The sequence below is a fragment of the Cladophialophora immunda genome (assembly GCF_000835495.1).
Source record: "Cladophialophora immunda strain CBS 83496 unplaced genomic scaffold supercont1.4, whole genome shotgun sequence".
Lineage (NCBI taxonomy): Eukaryota > Fungi > Ascomycota > Eurotiomycetes > Chaetothyriales > Herpotrichiellaceae > Cladophialophora > Cladophialophora immunda.
In genome coordinates, this window is record NW_015622544.1 from 4,688,871 (window position 1) to 4,707,524 (window position 18,654).

Genomic DNA, 18,654 nt, shown 5'->3' on the forward strand with positions numbered 1-18,654 from the left:
ACACACGCGACATTCATCGAAATCACTGATCAGATGACATGGTCTCACTCATGCCCTATCATCGCCTTCTGCTAACGAGAAGAGCTGGTGTGGCGTAGACTTTGTGTGGCGAGACAGCGCGCTCGTCGTTCCGGAGCATGACAAGACTTCTTATTTCCCCTTATCCCCGCAGCCTCGCTGGGCAGCCACAGCCTCACCAGCCTCGTCGACTGGACAATTCTGCACCTCTGACATGAAACACGCCGAGGGGGAATTGGCCTAAACGCATCGCATGGATGGCTCTCACCTCCTCAAGGCTGGATAGGATAGGTCTCGAGGCGTCCCTTTCCCATTTGGAAATTGCAACTACTGTACACCTTGCTTGATGCTGCTTATAACACACTGGGTACCTCGTACTCGTGCCCGATACATTATTAGACAATAAGGTATAAACAAGGTTAGAAGAACAGCAAGGAGAAATTCCAACTTGGACGATGGCAAAACACGAGGCGAAAAGCTCCAACTCCTTTTTTGATTTCCTTATATCGACATTACGTATCTTTTTCTCGCTCAGGGCACAGCCCGACGCGAACAAATTGTATGGTATCATATCTCAGCTCAGGTGCTAGCTCCGTCACTGCCGCTGCAGTCTGTGGTGTCTGAAAAGTAAATGCCCAGTGTGTCATCAACATCGCTGGATTGTCGAGCTCGCGTTTCCAACTCCTTCACTCAGGCAGGACGCACACACCAAGACCTTTTGTAATGCCAATAAGCCTGGCGGCGGAAATCGTCGTTCCGCAGTTTGGCATTGGCATGAAATGAAAACCCGTCCCAGTACGCGCCTCTAATATGCATTCGTGTGTCAATCGCTCACATTGCGCGCTCAAGAAACTCCACTGCCGCCGAAAAACCCAACATAACACTCAATAGGCCGTAGTGGCCTCGTCCTCGCTGTCGATCTGGTTCGGGCTGCCCCTGAATCTCGTTCTCTTAACGGCATTCAGATCGCCCTTCGATCCACCGGATCCAGCAAGGGGTCTCGGCCCTGACGGCTTTCGCGCCTGGCTTTGTGGCGATCTCAGTGCCGCGACGGGAGACTGGATCCTTATTAGTATCTCCCATACCAAAACGTGTATGTCTCCAACGTACCTTGTCAAATGCTGGGCTTCCCGCCCGTGCTGCAGCAACATGATCGACATAGGTCTGCTGTCTGTTCGAGGATGTAGGGCTCATCATGATCTTGGGTGGGCGTTGAGGCACCAATGGTTCGTCATTGGGAACCTTTGGCGGCCGAGGCGGGCCATGAGAGCTTCCAGATCGAATGCTCCTGTCATCACGTAGCTGGCCTGGCTCTGCAGAATAGGGTGAGTCAGATATAGGACTGAGGTGCCCTCCGTAAGCGATAGTCGTGTGATGATTCGGCTGCAGCCCCGAGTGGGTCTCCCACTGTGATGAGGTCTGTGACGTCGGCGAAGTTTGTTCATTGGTGTAGTGCTGTGCTTCCGACTCCAGACGAGACTGGAAGCGGCCAGTTGGTCCTTGCCTAGGTTGTGGATGCTGGAGATTGATGCTGTTTCTGTGAGCCTGATATTTGGGGTTGTCCGTCAACTGGCTTGGGACCAAAGGAGATGGTGGTCGGTTCTCCGCATCATCGTACTGATCTCGCTGGAATGAAGTATTCGACCGAATGCGGTCGTGGCCCTGAGGGTCATGTTCGAAGTCGTATTCTCCGAGGTTGGAGCCCGACCGAGAGTGCTCTGAGTAGGGTCTGACGCGTTGTTGACTTGCGCGGAAATTATCAGCAGAAGATGCTGTAGTCTTGGACCACCGAGAGACCATTTTTGGAATGAAGGAAGATGCGAAAGACTTGTGCTTTCGTCCAGACGCGTCTCCCGCAGAGAGGTGTGGTGTGTTTTCATGGCTTAGCGATCCCGTGTGTTGGTCCTGCGTCCGAGGTGGAGTATTCAGAGGGACCGAACCTCCTCTGGCTTGTCGAAGTCCATCATTTCTTGGAGGCGTGTCCAGCGGCGTGTGGCTGACGACTTGTGCATTTCCGGCGGCAGAGCCGCCTAGATGGTTCCCATAGTCGTCGTATTCTTCGTCACCTTCCATGACTGTGCTCACCCGGTTTCCAGAATCTCGATGGATATTATAGTTGCGATAGTCTGCCTGGCGAGAGGAGTTGTTCGAAAAGAATCCAGAACGATCACCTGTTGATGAGGTCCCTGCTTGACCCTCTGGCTCATATCCTGTGTCTGTAGGAGCCCGCGCGTTATCTGCAGAGGTCAAGCTCGTAGATCTAGGCTGATCTCTTGCAACAGGAGGAGGCTGCGAGGCCCGCAATGCCTCAACCTCGTCCAAAAGTCGCATCAACATTGCCTCAATGTTTTGCAATTCTTGTGAGTTCTTAGCTCCAAGTCCTCGAAGCGCACGTTGAAAAACATTGCGGCGCTTTAATGGCATGTCTTCCTCCGAAGTAGCTGACATCGTCGGGCGAGGAGCAGCTGCGGGTTGTGGTCGCGGGCCTCCAATGACCTTTTGCGTTTTTTCATGTTGTTTATCAGCAGTGTCCATGATAAGATCGTCCTGCTCTGCGATGAATTTTTTCATATCTTCAAACGAGTTACGCATTTCTGCAGCACTGCGAACCAGCGTCACGAGAATTTCCGTATCTCTTGCATTTCGTTGGGCGTCACGCATTGTGAGATGATCCATAAGAGCCACAATATCTTTGGATTGGATGTTGTCCCGGCCGCGGCCCGTTGCACTATCATACATGGGCGACATGCCATGCGACAGTCCACTGGCATACTGATCTCGCTGTGTAGTGAAGGGATCGTCTGCAACAGGAGCATTATCGATTGGAAGCTCGGGTGTAAAGCTGTCGTCTCGAACTCCTCGGCCTTGGGAATACAATCCTGGCGATGGTACATTCGCTCCAGTTTCGTAGCCTTCATCTTTAGCCCCTAGCGGAGTTGACAAAGGCTGAGGCTGTACATAGAGGTCACGTTTTGTATCCATATCGTGGTCACGGTTGATGGACAAGGCTTCAGGAATGAGATCTGCCCCAGCTGACCCAATATCGCGACTCACTGGTGGAAGCACCAGGTTAGCTCGGGAGTGTGGAGGTGTCGGATCATAAGGCCAATGCTCGGTGTTGCCCTGCGTGAGGCCGCCAATCGGACCTCGGATGATAGACGGATTGGTGGTGATGTCTGACTCGGGTGAACGTTCGACTGGGCCACTGGGCACATTACTGGTAGCAAGAGGTGCCGGCTGCGCTGATTTGGCGGAAGCTTGCTCCAAGTGTTCAAGTGAGCGAGCAGGACTCTGTGGGGGGGACGACATCAAAGTTGCTGGTACTGGAGCAATCCCGTGTGCGTTCTCGCTATGGTTTGAAAGTTGCCGTTTTAGGGGGCTGCTGCTGTGCCTCGACGCGTAATCATGGTGGGATAGCGAAGGGCTCGCGATCTCACGAGCGCCAGGCGAGTCTGCCTGACTGTGGCGAGGTGAATATGTATAATCGGCAGACAGAAGGGAAGGCTCAACTAGAGAGGCGACAGCAGATTCGATACCTGACGGCTCATCGACATACTGCGCGGTTGCCCCAATGCCTCTAGCGACAACCTGTTGGCCCGCAGTGACTTTGTCGATATATGGTGAGTCATGATAGTCGTCGTCTTCGAGGTCTTGGTCACCAAAAGCGTGTTGATCCACTTGGCGAGGAGTGCTTTCGAGCGACCTCACATGTTGAGCCATGATCTCACTCCGGCTCTCCAAACTCATTCCATGAGGTCGCCTCGAGCGGGCTAGGTCAGTGCTAGGCGCTGATGATAAGGAAGAGACGGAGACTTGGTCATCCATATGGGGATGTTTGCCCGGCGAATGCAAAGAGTCTGAGCTGCGTGGCTGCATTAATGAGTTGCGATTGGGTTCCGTAGTCGCATAGCTGGCAACGCTCTGTATTGGACTGAGGCCCCGCCTAATGGGATGCTGTTGATGAAGATTCCTCTCATATTGACGAGCCCGTTCTGGATCTGTGAGAGCCGCAAATCCATGGGTAGCGAAATCCAGCTCTTCTGGCTCAGGTGACTTGTCAAAAGTGCCCTCGTCGAACACCTCTTTCTTGGAGGACAAGTCGTGGGCCGACAAATCGTGCTCCGAAAAGTTACCATGATGAGTACCAAGTCCCCTTTTCAAATCAAGAGCATTAGAGGTGGGCGTCGCCTGGGACGCTGGCGAGGAAAGGTCAAAAGGAGATCCGCGTATCACTTCACGCACCTCATGGCGGGTTGGTGTCTCGGCGCGTCCGTCATTTGAGGATTTGAGCGAGCTCCGAGTGAGGTCGGTACCAATTTCGCTAACGAAGGGCATGGGTGGCACTTGATGTTTCTGGAAAGCATCCTCTTTCTCTGTATAACTCGCGCTGCGGCTGCTGCGGCTTTTGCTCCTCCGCCGTCGGCGGTGTTCCGAATACTCCAGACTCGACCCTGAATCATGCGATTTCAGGGCGGCGGCAGTCAGGGCTGCAGCTCCGACAGCCCCGGCCGCAACGTCACGAGCACGGCGGCTTTTAGAGTGCCTACGTGACTTCTTCTCATCGCCCAAGCTGTCAACAGACTCGGATGGCGCGTAGCTGTGCTCGGAAGGTGAATCGTAGTCGACAGTCTTGTGACGTCTATGACGGCGAGACGAATCTGAGGGCACACCGGATTCAGACTCCCGACTGACTCGGCGCTTAGATTTGCTTCCCGATGATCTGCGACGCGTCCTGTCCTCTCGTGATAGAGTACTCGACGACAGATCCGAAGGATTACTATATTTATCGTGCCGCGACCGGTGGGAATGCTTCTGGTCCCGACGCAATTCGTTGAGCTCGGGTAGTATAAGCCTTCGGATGGCATCTTCAACCGTTTGAAGCAGTTTCGGGTTATTCGTGACTGAGACGTTTGATGTTCCTGAGCGGGCAGATCGTTGGTCTGTCGCCCGCAGGTCTGCAGACACTTGAGAGCCACTGACAATGCTGGAGCCGGTGATGCTATGCATGGAATCATCGTCCACATTCTTTGTGACCCGAATTCGCGGTTCGGTGTGGATAGATTCCGCTTCTCTGCTCGCGCTGCTCCGGCTTCCACTGTGACTACTATGCTGACGCTTTCCGCTGCTCGACACTCGTGGCTTGTTGCTCAACTTTTCGATGACTTTTTGCGTGATACGCTCATTGCTCAAATTGCGTTCGGCGGGAATGACAGGTGGTTTCAACGAGGCTCCTTCAGAAGACATACCTCGAGTGATGCTGACACTCTGGCTGGCAGGCGACATGTTGATAGGTGGATTGGGTCCAAGGGAACTCTCTGCTGGCATAGACGAAATATCGGATTCTGGGACAATGGACCTGGTCTCGGGAGGTGGACTCAAGACGGACCTGTCACTGTCTTCGGCCTGTAAGACTTCAATTTCGACGGGGACGGTCGGCCTGAAATCGTCGCCTGTATCCAAGGAGCTGATGCTGCCTTCAATGACGTTTGGCGCAAGAGTCTCGTTTCCCCCAAGCGAAATGCGGTGGCTGAAGGAAGGCCTCCTAGCCGTTGGAGATTCGGTGACCAGAATGTGACGTTCCCCCTTGTCTCTATTCTTCCGGGAATGGGATGGTGTGTAGCGAACCCGTAAGCTGGGTCGCCTCTGTCCAGAGTCGGATGTTTTGCCTCCTTCGAAATACTCAATCAGCAGCGAGGTTTGGGACTGTTGACCGGACTTTGCAAGTTTTCCAATCGTGCGCTTGGGGGCTGGGGTAATGGTGATTGGGCTTCCGTCGTCAGGAATCGTCTCGGAGGTCTTCTCGCTTCGTCGAGAGAGATCAGTCCCAAGATCCGTGCCGTGACCAGCTTCGTCGGCGGATCCCAACAACGAGTCTGTGGGCGCAGGCAGAATTGGGCGTCGGCTCGAAAAGCCCATCCTGAAGCGGCCTCAAGTGTGCTGGGTCATGGAGCACATACGCAGGGGTCGATGCGCATGTGCCCTTGATGTGTCCTGGCTATGGTCTTGTAAATAACCTTGGAGCAGTCATGGTTGGTGTAGGAGGGTCGTTGCGAGGATCTTCGGTCGGGGATCTTTAAGAAAACGAAGATTTTGAGGTTGTCCGATGGGACCCTCGTCAACAGCAGCGTCGATGACGGCCGAATGTGATCTTGGTTGAAAGGCAGGGGATCGTCAGTCAGTGAAGGCACAAACGGGTGATGGCGGTGTTAGTGGTCGTTGGTCGCAGGCGAATAATTGTGAGGCTGGGTGAGGTCGTGGTGGGTGCGGCGGGCGCAGGTAGCTGTGACAGGACAAGATCTCAATGAGACAGTTTCAAGTATCAATTAAGGTGAATCAGAACAAAGCTGGCAACGCTCATAGGTACCATCTCTGTTTGGCAAGACAACATTCGCTGGAAGAGCAGAGCACAACGAAGAAAAGGTGGAAGCAAAAGCGGTGGACTTGGGCTGAAAGCTGTGCAGAGAGGGATGCCGCGCAGCCAGCGGGTGCAGTACTACGTACTTAGTTGCAGGTGAGATGCATGGATCGGGGGAGGCGGAGGGCAACCAAGAGCCCAAAGAGCCTGGCTGCACGAGCCTGCTAGCCCCCAATCAGTCGCCGGACCTTTTTTTCCCAGGTGTGCCACTAAAGAAAACAGCGTCCAACAGGCCCGCCCCCGGCCAGTCAGGGCTAAAAGCACACGCCACCGATGTTCTTGCCTCCGTTATTGGCTCACCACTCAAGGCATGGGCCTTTCCTTCACGCTCACTTCCGCTTCTCCACTGATATCCGCCTAGCTATCCTGATAAAAATTCCCCGGGAACGAACACCTGGGTCTCATTCACTGGTCCAAGACTCCGTATTCTTGTTCCCACCGGAGTATCAAAAGGGATTTGCGCAAACCAGAAGGCTCTCTCCCCTGCTTGCAGTTATGCTTATTATCGCAGCAATGGTTGATCCGAAGGCGCTGTCTCAGTGCCGAGCGTCAAGCAAGCAGAGAGACAGAACAGGGCACTGCTGCACCTTCGCACAGATCTACAGAGAACCCCGAGCTGCTAGGAATATCAGGTTTCTCTCCCGCAGAACGCACAACTCCTGTGGGTAATAGGCTTCTGTCGCCAGCATTGTTCGCGCTTTTCAACCGTCCATTGGCCAGTGCCATATGCATGCATAGCTGCAAAGTCACCTGTCGATGCTGCGACCTATTCCCATCCCCTCCTCTGCTGAGTCGTTGACCGCCTGAATTTGTCGCCAAAAATGGAAGAGAAGGACGGCATACGAAGACATCCGAACAAGAAGAAAAGAAAAGGGAGCGAAAGGCATATCCGAGGAAGCGGTTGGCTGGACAAATGGCCAAATGGATGGGCCAGCGACACTTCTAACTGAAGGCTACGGGCCCTTGCCGCCGTCGGCTCCACCCAACGCCCATTGCTTGATCCTGATGATGTTAGAGGCTCCCAGGAAAACAATCTTTCGGTTGTACGGGCGACCGCTTGTGACAAACAGTTTCAGGCTTGCAGAGACTTCCATGCAGCCTTTCGATTCGTCACTCACCACGGCGTGGACGAGCCACGCCTCTTCAGCTTGCCAACACATCAGCAACCATCCTGCCAATCGAGCGCCGTGTCTTGCCCATCATTATGCACCTTATAACTTCGGATCACCAGAATGTGTTGCGCTACGGATGCTGGATGTTGTGCTACATTGTTTTCACCATCGCAAAGCTGTATGTGTTGCCACGTGCTCAGGACAGCTGCTGCAGAAGTTGTCACAATAACACCGGCCCCTAGGTGCTGCTGAAGATATTATGGGAGGGGCAGGTGTCACGGTTTGTAGGCTATATCGTCGTACCCTGAATGCTGGGCTTTGTGCTACATCGGTTGGAAGAGAGCGGAATCTTCTGCCAACCTCTCAGACAGAGCTACTGCAGCGTCGCAAATTCAAAGAGCCCTAGAAACGCTTGGACCGCCATTTGCGCTGTGCGTGCCGGCCCCTGCGAGCCCCAGACCTCATGGATCGTACCGAGTATGCGTTCCACACATTCCACCACCGATTGGAAAACCATTCTCTCAATCTATGGCTGTGCGCTTTCCGCGAATCCATTCTCTAGGATGTCTATAAGGTCATCGAGCCGTCTGATGCTAAGACCTGTATACTCGTGCTTTACTAATTCCTGGTTCTCGTCTTGGGCCAACAGCACCGTGGCCGCCCCAGCTCTCCAACCCGCCGCCATGTCGTCGATGCTATCACCGACCATGATCAAGCCGGAACCCAGATACCTCCTGGCCAGTTCCAGGGGGTCAATTTCACCAGCATCAGCCTCAACCGACTCTCGGATTTCGCCAACCTCAATTTCTCCATCCAAACCCCAAGCTTGAGCAATCATCCACAACCCCTCCGGGCTCGGTTTTGGTTCCACTCCCTCGGTTTCCCTCGTGATGATCGGCTCAAAAACTTCCTCAGGTAGGTAATTGCTCAGCAGATGATGCACCGGGGCGGGGAAATTCCTCGTGCAGAGTGCCTTCCTCACGCCTCGTTGAGTGAGGTAATCCATGAGGGCCTGCAGACCAGGTTGCGGCCGTTGTGAGGACATGGCGTTGCGCTCGATGGCTTGGATCTGGGCCACGGCGCGAGCTTGCGGCGACAGAGGCGGCGGATCGGGGATTTTGTCGCTAAATGGGGACAGGATTTCTTCGGCAGGGAGCTGAAACGGGTTGACTGTCGAGTGAGGATGTGGTATTGACCCGTTATCGCCGCTGACGGCGGCGGGGATGTCGGGTTCATTGGACAGCGCGCGGATGTGGTCGAGTATGTCGACGGACCTGGGTATTCCCAAGGCCTCGCGCATCTCCCGGAACATGTAATTCTGAGGAAGACTGGAAGCGGAGGTATTCGATTAGAGTCACGGGTCGCAAAACAGAGATGTAGAGTCAATGAGCGGGTTGAGTCAACACGCACCACAACGTCCCGTCCATGTCAAAGATGATGCCCTTCAACTTTGGAAGCTCATGCCCATTCTCGGCATTGGGATTGAGCGGCGCAAACCTCTTTGGTTCTCTCTGTCGAGCCGTCGTTTGGGCCCTTGAGGAAGTTGAGGCCGAACTTGACAGCGGTCTTGACGTCGACATTTTTGTCGTCCTCGCAGATGGTGTCCTTGATGCCGGGCCCGTTATAGATAAGGGGGGATGAGGACACGCAGAATGTGGCCTATACGCAACAGTCGAGGTTGAGAGGGAGAAATGTCTTCGTTGCTGCTGGGTAGATCGACTGGCGACGACGATAGGGCAGCAAGCTGGTCTGTGAGAGCTAAACTGGCCAAAGTTGCCAGCTCTCGGCCGCACCAAAGTTGCTAGGAAGTTTGGCGGAGATGTCGCAGTCATAATACTTATCTCATTGAGAACGCCCTTTGAGGGAGAAAATCGGGGACGCCGCTGCATGTCGCAACAGCGCAATTATGACGACGATGTCGGCGACGGGAAAATCCGTCCCCACGACAAGCCTGACAGCCTTGCCTCGCAGCCTCGCCCCTCCTACAAGGCAAAGCCACAATGTACTCTCATGATGAGCAGGAGAAGCAAGCTACACATATGAGGCCTGCTCCTTGGTTGACGTCGGGCTTTGGAAAGCAGCGACGGGATGAGTGTCTTAGCTGAGCCTTTGCATGAGATTCTCGATATACTCTAATTAGCGGACTTTGTACCTAGACATGACGGTTGCATGAGTAGCCGTGATGTACCTCCAAACACTCAACCCTTCTTCGGTTTTCATATTTGCACTGCACAAACTCCAAAAAGACTTTCTCTGACCATGCCAATAACTCCAGAAACGAAGCAAAGCCATGCTGTGCCGTGGGGGTATAAGATGCTAGTAATACAAAGCTCCGACCCATTCGCCAGCTTCGAATGCATCAACAAACATATCTCGATGAAGACACCAGAGACACGGCCTTCGCCATCATGCATCCACGAAATCACCGACGTGCCCCTCTCGCCTCTTCCTCAAATGCTTCTTGAGCTTCTCTCTCCGCTCGCTCCTCCTCGTCCTCCACGGGTGCCGTAAGGAACTCGTGCTGCAATGCCTCCCTTGCGGTCCATCGTTTCCCAGAGTCGAGTTCAAGAAGTCCGTGCAAAAATGCGACTGCTTGAGCCTCGCCCGGCCGAAGAGTGTCTTGCTCTTTCTCGCGGCAACTTGCCCAGATGATGATCTTTTCAAAAGTAAAACCACGTTCGCCAATGGTCTCGATGTTGGTCTCAAAAAGTTGGCCATGCATTGCTGCCACAGATTGCATCTTCTTCCGACCAAATATCGAAGCCATTTCAATCATGGCATCAACATCGTCGGCGCTATTGAAGAATGGAAATCGTCGGGCCAAAAGGGTTAGGAGGATCACACCAGCTGACCAGATATCGATTTTGGTCGTCTGCGAGGTGCATTTCAACAAGACCTCAGGTGCTCGAAAACCCCGGGTCCCTGCTCTGTTCGCCCTTCGAGATGATCGGCTGTCATTCTTGGGAAACCCGGTCGACATCTGTTCGGGGGAGGACTGCAGAACCTGAACCGCATATGAGTTGATAAACTTATCTCTTCTTCTCTCCCTTGACTCTGTGCAGAGGCATGGTTGCCAATCCGTCCCTTGCCTCTCAGCTAGGCCAAAGTCGACCAGAACACCTTGCCTCCTAGAGTGGTCGTAAAGGAAATTGGTGGGTTTGATGTCGCGATGAAGGATCCCCGCTTTGTGCACATGGGCCAGGCCGTTGAAGAGGCAACGAAAATAATGTCGCATGTCATTGATGAGGAAGTCTCGATAGTACAAGCGAAAATCGAGGTGCCTGAAATATGGCAAGACCGCGACGACTTGGTCCAGGTGACGGAAAGCTGTCAACAATGGACAGATGTATGGCGAATGCCGTAATTCGTGTAGAAGCTCCAACTCATTCATGATGCGATGAGGTGAAGACGTCACATAGATCTTTTTCAATGCGACAATCAATCCCTTCCTCCGTGACCTATTGACCATGCCAGACGCGACATTTGTTTTCCGCCTCTTAGTAGGGGGAGCCTCAGACTCGTTTGTAGGGTCTTCATTCTCCTGATCTAGTTCGTCTGGCTGAACAAGCTGCTCTGCCTTGTACACGGTAGAGAAGGTGCCTGCAACGTAGAGGTCAGCAGAGGCAACAACGTGCTGAAGGCGATGTAGATACCTTCACCGATGCGGTTGATAAGTCGGTATTTTTGGGAGATGCCTTTGAAGCTTTCCTCAAGTCTGCGCATGTCATCGACTACACTCTCATCGACGTCGTCCTCGCTCTGCTCTGAGTCTTCTGAGAAGGAATCATCGAGAGAGTCCTCTTCTTCCGCGAGCCGCGCCATGTTGTCCACCTCTTCTTGATCACCATGAAGCTGTTCTTGTGCATCCTCGTGAATGGCAATCGAAGGGTGCCCCATGTTGCCTTGCTCCAGACGCTCTCTCACTTCCTTCCCTTGGATCCCTGCTGCGGGCCGCTGTGCCTTCTCCCGATGACGCGTTGACGCAGACTCGGGTTCAGCTTCCTTCTCAGGCGTGTCTCCCACCCCGGAGTCGCTTAGCAAGACATGGTAACGCGACGATGGTGTCTTTGAAGTCTTTGTTGACTGTAGGATGGTCTGTTTTGGCCGTAGGCTCTTGAGGACGCCTCTGGCACTCTTCGCTAATTTCATGGTGCTCGTGTTTGTATGTGGGGCATATCCGCCAGCACTGATTAGGAAATTCGTCAATAAATCTAATCGCGAAGCCATCAACAGTCGGACGGTCGCAAAGTTGGTCGCATTCAATCTTTGGTCCAGACCTTATTGTTGTTGACGGCAACGGGTCAGCAAAACCGATCATCGTAACGTTGTTGTCGGCACCGCTGCGATGCTTTTGTGAATGTCCCACAACGTTTACTGTCGCCCGCCAACGCCCACGTCAACACAACACATGCGCCCGTCTTAACAACCAGATCCTCGCCCCCGACCATTGACCACAGCAAACATGGAGGATCAAGTCGACTTCGATATCAATGAGTCGCTGAAACTTTACCTCAGCGACGTGACTACCATCACCACGCCGGAAGCGAGTCCAGAATTGATCGACTGCGAGAATGACCCAGACAGCCTGACTCCGGCGCTGGTGGACAGTGTGTTGGATTCAGTGATAGATGTTATTACGGAGAATCCAGAAGGATTGTTCAGAAGCTCGACGTTCGATACCTTACAGTTTCTGTTAAAGTGAGTCCCCTGTTCCCCCTCCCTCTGTTTCCAGCGCACCTTTGCTGAACTATTTTGCGTATCCAGAACCTCATCCGCCCTATCTACGCAAGCTCTGGCGAAGATTCTTAATCTGATCGTTTCCGGACTATCTACTACCGCGGACGTTGCAAATCACGATATCGAAAATGACGAACAAGAGACTCTACCGCAGCATAAACGCCTGCTGGAAATGTACGCATTCCTTCTTCAGTGGTCCATATCGGCCGTCGAAGCCAAAGCACAGGAGAAGTCAAGTGCGGCACCAGCAAGAAGAGGTGGGAAAGGGGCAAAATCAAAGTCGGCTGCCAAGGACAATGCGTGGGATTCTTCCAGTCAGATCCAGAGTGCAATGGATGTTATGTGTCGGGTGATGAAGCTCAAGCTGAATCGCATCTTCCAGACAACGTCTGATCGCGACACATTCATCAATCTGTTTACAAGATCCATCTACCTGATCATGGAGAGTGAGGCCAGAGTCAAGATTACAGCAGTCCGCATGTTTTGCTTCAAAGTGCTTTGCGTCGCCGTGAAGCATCATGGCCACGCTCTCGGGGCACAGACCTCGATCGTTCAGAACCTCACATACTTTGAGCATTTGTCAGAACCGATGGCCGAGTTTCTCCATATCTTGTCAGAACAATACGACTACCCTCAGCTATCTGCCGAGATCCTTAGAGAGTTGGCCGCAAAGGAATTCAGTCAAAACGACAACAAGGGGCCAAAGTCGGTTTCCGCGTTTATCATCAAGCTTTCAGAGCTTGAACCTAGACTGGTGATCAAGGAAATGGGCCTCCTCGCCAAATTCCTTGACAGCGAGGCACACACCTTACGATGTGCAGTGATTGAAGTCTGCGGAAACCTGCTTGCAGATCTAAGCAGACAAGAGGAGAAAACCGAAACCACCAAGATCCAGATCAACGCTTTCTTCGACACCCTAGAACAGCGATTTCTCGACACCGCACCATTCTGCAGAGTACGGGCAATGCAAGTTCTCACCAAAATATGCGATCTGGAGCAGAAGTTTCCTAAGAGGAGACAGAATGCTGCCGAACTTGCTATGCAGAGTCTCCAGGACAAAAGCAGTAACGTTCGGCGGAATGCTATCAAGCTGCTGAGGAAGCTGGTTTCTTCGCACCCATTCAGCTTAATGCACGGTGGACAACTTTCACACAAGGAGTGGACAGAAAGACTCGAGGCGGTGGAATCACAGTTGGACGCTCTAAAGCCTCCACCAGATTCCCCCGGACTTGCTAAGACAGCTGCAGGCGAAGAGCAGGTTGACCAAGAACTTCTTGACGATGCTACTCAGGCAGTCGAAGAGCCTAGGGAGTTGACTGAGGAAGAGAAGATTGCTGCAGTAAAAAAGGCACAAGAAGAGGCCGCAACGTCTGAGGTCATAGGGAAACTCCAACTGACCCGGAAATATTATCTCGAGGCGCTCAGATTCATCGAGACCATTCACGACGCCTCGGAAATCGCAGTTCAGTTGTTGTCGTCACCTAACAAGACGGAGGTCATCGATGTGATGGACTTCTTTGTCACGATTGACGCGTTCAAGGTCGAGACGGCGCGGAAAGGTATTCGTCGAATGATGCGGTTGATCTGGACCAAAGGAAACAGTGATGAGGGCAAAGGCGTCCAGAACCATCTCATCGACAACTACAAAAACCTCTTCTTTGATGCTCCTGACATGTTCAGCACCAACGATGCCGCCAATTTTGTCGCCAGAAATATGATTAGCTTGACATTCGGTGCAACGCCTGCAGAATTGACCTCGCTGGAACAGCTGCTGAGCACCATGTTCAAGGCGGGCCACATTTCCGAGTTGGTGATTGCCAAATTGTGGCAGGTGTACGGCGTCAACAAGGAAATCTCCAAGGCACAGAGGAGAGGCGCCATCATCGCACTCGGAATGATTGCTCTCGCAAGCCCGGAGGTTGTGGTGAAGGAAATGGACACGATGTTGAGAGTCGGCCTCGGCCAGCTGGGTCGAACAGATTTCGTCCTCGCCAAGTTCACCTGCGTTGCTCTCCGACGAATGATACCAACTACAAAGAAGGTGCAAGAAAAGACTGCTTCTGCGGGTCTTTCGAAGATGTCCAACAACCACGAGGTTCTGCGTATGCTCGCGTCAATCCTCCTGACCACCTCGGCAAGCAAAGACTGGTATGGGATGGCGGAACAGGCCATCAGCGCCATTTACGTTCTTTCAGATCATCCAGATGTTCTATGTTCCGAAGTGCTTCGACAGAAGACTCGCCTTGTCTTTCAGCAGACGAAAGACCTATCGTCACTATCGAGGACGCCTTCCCCAGAACCCGATGCCATGGACATTGACGGGGAGGAGCAAGTCACAAACCCAGAGACGGAACCGCACGAGCCAGAACCTACAGAATCCAAGCAGGAGAAGCCCTCGATTGCCCTCTCACAGTTGTTGTTCGCTGTCGGCCACATTGCCATTAAGCAAATCGTTCATCTTGAGTTATGTGAACTCGACTTCAAGCGACGGAAACAGGACCAAGAAAAGAATAAGCCAGAGGCCAATCCTTCTCCGGAGAAGTCATCAGGTCCTACGGCAGGTCAGCGGAAGAGGACTGCCGCCGAAGAGGTCCTCGCAGAGAAGCAGAAAGAGGAAGAAAAGGACGAGCTCGACTTGATCGGCGGCACAACCGAAGATGATTTCACCGAAGCCATCGCCCATATTCGGGAACGTGAGTTACTCTACGGTCCGCATTCGTTGCTTGCGAATTTCGGGCCCCTGGTGACGGAGATTTGCGCCAACAATACAGCTTACAAGGATCGAAACCTTCAGGCTCAGGCGACGTTGTGTCTCGCCAAACTGATGTGCGTGAGCAGTGAGTATTGCGAGAAGAACTTACCGCTCCTCATCACCATTCTGGAACGATCCATGGACCCCATTGTGCGGTCCAACGCTGTGATTGCGCTGGGCGACATGGCGGTGTGCTTCAACCATCTCATTGACGAAAACACCGACTTCCTGTACCGCCGGCTGAATGACGGCGACGAAAGTGTGAAACGAACCTGTCTGATGACATTGACATTCCTCATCTTGGCAGGACAGGTCAAGGTGAAAGGTCAATTGGGTGAAATGGCCAAGTGCCTGGAAGATGGTGATAAAAAGATTGCCGATCTGGCACGGATGTTCTTCACCGAATTGGCCACCAAGGACAATGCTGTGTACAATCAATTCGTTGATATGTTCAGTGTTCTCACTCAAGAAGGGCCGCTGGAGGGCGGAGTTATGGAGGAAGAAGCCGTTAAGAGGATTCTGAAGTTCTTGTGTGGGTTTATCGAGAAGGTACGTCTATGCCTGTTGCATCTCCTCTGCCTATCATGTTTGTGCGCAGCCTGGAAAGCAAGCAAGCGGCAAGCATGCACATGGCCGGTCTTTGCTGCAACGTCGCCGCCGTCCTTTCCATCCAGCCAGATTCAACGAAGAGATGAGACTCTATTCCTGTTCCGTTCAGCTGACTTGTGTGGCAAATAGGATAAACACGCGAAAAATCTGGCCGAAAAACTCGCGGCTCGGCTGAACCGATGTGTGAATAAACGTCAATGGGACGACACAGCATACGCGCTGTCGTTGCTGCAGCACAAGAATGAAGACATTGCGAGGAAGATTCAAGAGGGGTATAGAGTGGTGGAGACGGAGGCGTGAGATGTCACCACGCAGTGTCTGGACGAATCTCCGTTCGTATTCGGTCTGTGAGTGGAACATACCATGAAGAATGTAATGAATTGGATGAGGCTATGATACCAGTGCCGTTTCATTCTGTGCTCGTCGGGCGGCGGATGCCAGAGCTTTCTTTCACTTAGCAGGGGTGTATTTCGGACCACCAGCCCTTGCAGTCTGTACCAATATTGCCGACCCGAATGAATAGATTTCAACACGTTGGGGACGAGGCTTCAAGGGATGTAATAGTCTTTGCGTGAACGAACCGATTAACAATGAGGAAGAAAACGAAAGCCCTCGTAGTGAACCTGGGAAAGATTCACCCCCTAATTATCGAGTGGATGATCACGTTCACGTTCGCGTTCCTGATCACGGTCCTAATCGGGATGGTGATCATGTTCATATTCGTCATCACATCCGATTGTTCATGTTCATTTTCAGAGGGCTATTGTAGTAGGTAGGTAGGTAGGTAGGTACCTAGGTACGTAAGTAGGTATGATATCATATGTATAGTGTCTTCGTGGGCCCGTGGTAGGGGGTGGAAGATATCGGCCTCCACGTTCGCTTCCATCATCATATCTCGTCTTGCCTCTGCCTCTGCCTCGTCCTAATCTTGGGACTGGGGATGCATGCAGACGTATGTATGTAGATGGCGACAGGGATGAAGATGTCCATGCTGGACTGGACTGGACCTGCCCACCCCTTCCTTTCCCTCTCACTATCACTATCATCCGGATCATCAATACCCATCCACCAATTGGGGATACCCCAGATTTGATAGATAGAGCATCCACGCCCTGGATGGGAGGACGTGGACTCTCTCTCTCTCACCAAAAAAAAAGGATCAGGAACTGGTACCTCCGTGTATACCGCACAACGCCACAGCACCACAACACCGTATCAACATCGCCACCAGTTTCTGCGCGAAAACGCCGCTCGAAAACGCCCCCGTGTCGTTACTAGATGGAGAAAACCTTGTCGCGGTGGTTAGCGCGCTTCTAGCCTTTGGTCGTGAAGGTCATGGCTGTTTCAATCCGTTGGAACAACCATTTTCGCCGCGTCTCTCCGTGGGTTGTTTCGTGGGGGCGTGATTCGATTCGCTTTCGATAAGGGAGACGACGAGTGACGGGTCGAATAGCTGGATTGACGGACGGTCGGTCGGATTGATCGGATGAGTGAAGGTATCTGGATGCCTTTCCATCGATCGGTAGGCACCACGATTGGTTTTGATTGCTCGATCGCCCGAAACAGTCAGAACCTTTAGGGGTAAGTAAATAAGAAAAAAACGGCTGTCGTTAGGTGGATAGATCATTCAGGGGCAGGCTGGCTTGGGAAGGGCGACCGCCTCCCATTCCACACAGACGTTGCCTCCAGACGTTCGGAAAACATGGCTTGCCGCCGCCGTAGCAGCAAAGTACGCTCAAAGAAAAAGGAAAGAAAAGCAGTTTCCAACGAGTTTCTTCCCGCATCGCCCCCTTGTAGTCGACTCGACTCGACTCGACTCCTCCTAGGGCGTGATGGCCGGCGAGCCCGAGTTCTTGGACTCGGAGTCGCTCCCGGCCTCGACGTGGGCGAAGCGCTCGTCGCCGCCCGGGGCAATGTTGGAGCCGGACCGCAGGCGGGCGGCCTCGCGCTTGGCCAGCACCTCGTTCCAGGCGGCCGGGTCGAGGGCGCGCTGGGACTCCTCACCCAGCGCGGCGGCCGTGCCCATGGCCGTGGCGCTGTGGATGGCGGCGCCGACGGCCCCCCCGCTGGCGGCCATGGCATGCTCGGCGTCCAGCTCCGGGATGGGCGACTCGACCCGGCTGCGGCGGGCCTCGCGCTTGGCCGCCCGCGCCTCGTGCTGCGCGGCGAACTCGGCGTGGTGCTGCGCGAACAGCGGCACGTGCTTGTCCAGGAAGGTCGCCGCCGCGGCCAGCGGGTGCGGCGTCGCGATGTGGATGTGGTGGTGGTGGTGGCCCTGCGGGTGCCAGGAGGCGTCGCTCGGGTTCTGGGACGGCGACGGCGTCGGCGCGATGATGTACGCCGGACTGGGGTGAACAAAGGCAGAAGGCGGAGGGGGCATGGCGATCTTCATGTTGGACTTGGTCGAGGAGCGCGTAGTGGTAGGCGAGAGGGCCTCTTCCGACGTGGAAGGAGAAGACATGTGTGCGGGTGTACAAGTAGACGTTGTTGTGGTGGGTGGTGGTGGTGTGATTTTCAGGCGGCCGGTTGGATTGGCTCCCCTTTTTGTATTTGGTCGTATGCAACGATCCGAGTCAAATCTCGTGGAAGCGGGATTTTGGGCTCTTCTCCTCCTTGGGTAACGAGGCGCGGTTCTATATTACCGGAATGATATATTGCGCGGGGTCGGAAAATGCAGGGCCGAAGCCACTGAGGAGGCTCTGGCAGGAAGTTCAGGTGACCTCGCGCGATTCCGCCACCGTGGTTGTTAATTGCTCTGTAATGAGGGCTTTTATGTGCTTGTTTCTTTCGGCGACGAGGGCAAGGGTAGCGGACGGGGGGGTTGTGGGCGGGAGATTCCAAGGGGAGACGAGAGGACGGAGACAAAAAGGTAGAAACCGGGCCTTTATAGAAGAGGGATAGAAAGGCAGCACTCGGCGCGCACGACAAATAAATGGCCTTGCAAGTGGTTTCCTTACGCGAAACTTAGCAAATCATTCCATCCTCCTGAACATTTCGAGCACCGCAGCAGC

The 18,654-nt window shown here is 53.5% G+C and overlaps 5 protein-coding genes across 5 annotated transcripts; 1 reads left to right on the forward strand and 4 right to left on the reverse strand.

Moving 5' to 3' along the window:
• Nucleotides 1-477: 477 nt before the first annotated feature.
• PV07_07975 (uncharacterized protein) lies at nt 478-6,510 on the reverse strand. Its single transcript, XM_016395096.1, has 2 exons — nt 1,129-6,510; nt 478-1,076 (listed from the first exon to the last, which is right to left on the reverse strand). Exons 1-2 carry the CDS (start codon nt 5,932-5,934, stop codon nt 903-905), a joined length of 4,980 nt encoding a protein of 1,659 aa, XP_016248515.1. The 5' UTR covers nt 5,935-6,510; the 3' UTR covers nt 478-902.
• Nucleotides 6,511-7,921: 1,411 nt separating this feature from the next.
• Nucleotides 7,922-9,401, reverse strand: PV07_07976 (uncharacterized protein). Its single transcript, XM_016395097.1, has 2 exons — nt 8,956-9,401; nt 7,922-8,873 (listed from the first exon to the last, which is right to left on the reverse strand). The coding sequence occupies exons 1-2, from the start codon at nt 9,375-9,377 to the stop codon at nt 8,072-8,074; spliced, it is 1,224 nt and encodes a 407-aa protein (XP_016248516.1). The 5' UTR covers nt 9,378-9,401; the 3' UTR covers nt 7,922-8,071.
• Nucleotides 9,402-9,650: 249 nt separating this feature from the next.
• PV07_07977 (uncharacterized protein) lies at nt 9,651-11,694 on the reverse strand (the record flags this gene model as incomplete). The annotated part of the gene is made up of 2 exons (XM_016395098.1): nt 9,651-11,145; nt 11,199-11,694. The coding sequence occupies 2 exons, from the start codon at nt 11,692-11,694 to the stop codon at nt 9,968-9,970; spliced, it is 1,674 nt and encodes a 557-aa protein (XP_016248517.1). The 3' UTR covers nt 9,651-9,967.
• A 93-nt stretch (nt 11,695-11,787) lies between these two features.
• PV07_07978 (uncharacterized protein) lies at nt 11,788-16,349 on the forward strand. Its single transcript, XM_016395099.1, has 3 exons — nt 11,788-12,243; nt 12,310-15,583; nt 15,773-16,349. The coding sequence occupies exons 1-3, from the start codon at nt 12,008-12,010 to the stop codon at nt 15,941-15,943; spliced, it is 3,681 nt and encodes a 1,226-aa protein (XP_016248518.1). The 5' UTR covers nt 11,788-12,007; the 3' UTR covers nt 15,944-16,349.
• Nucleotides 16,350-16,351: 2 nt separating this feature from the next.
• Nucleotides 16,352-18,638, reverse strand: PV07_07979 (uncharacterized protein). The gene has a single exon (XM_016395100.1). It carries the CDS (start codon nt 18,102-18,104, stop codon nt 17,466-17,468), a length of 639 nt encoding a protein of 212 aa, XP_016248519.1. The 5' UTR covers nt 18,105-18,638; the 3' UTR covers nt 16,352-17,465.
• Nucleotides 18,639-18,654: the final 16 nt, after the last annotated feature.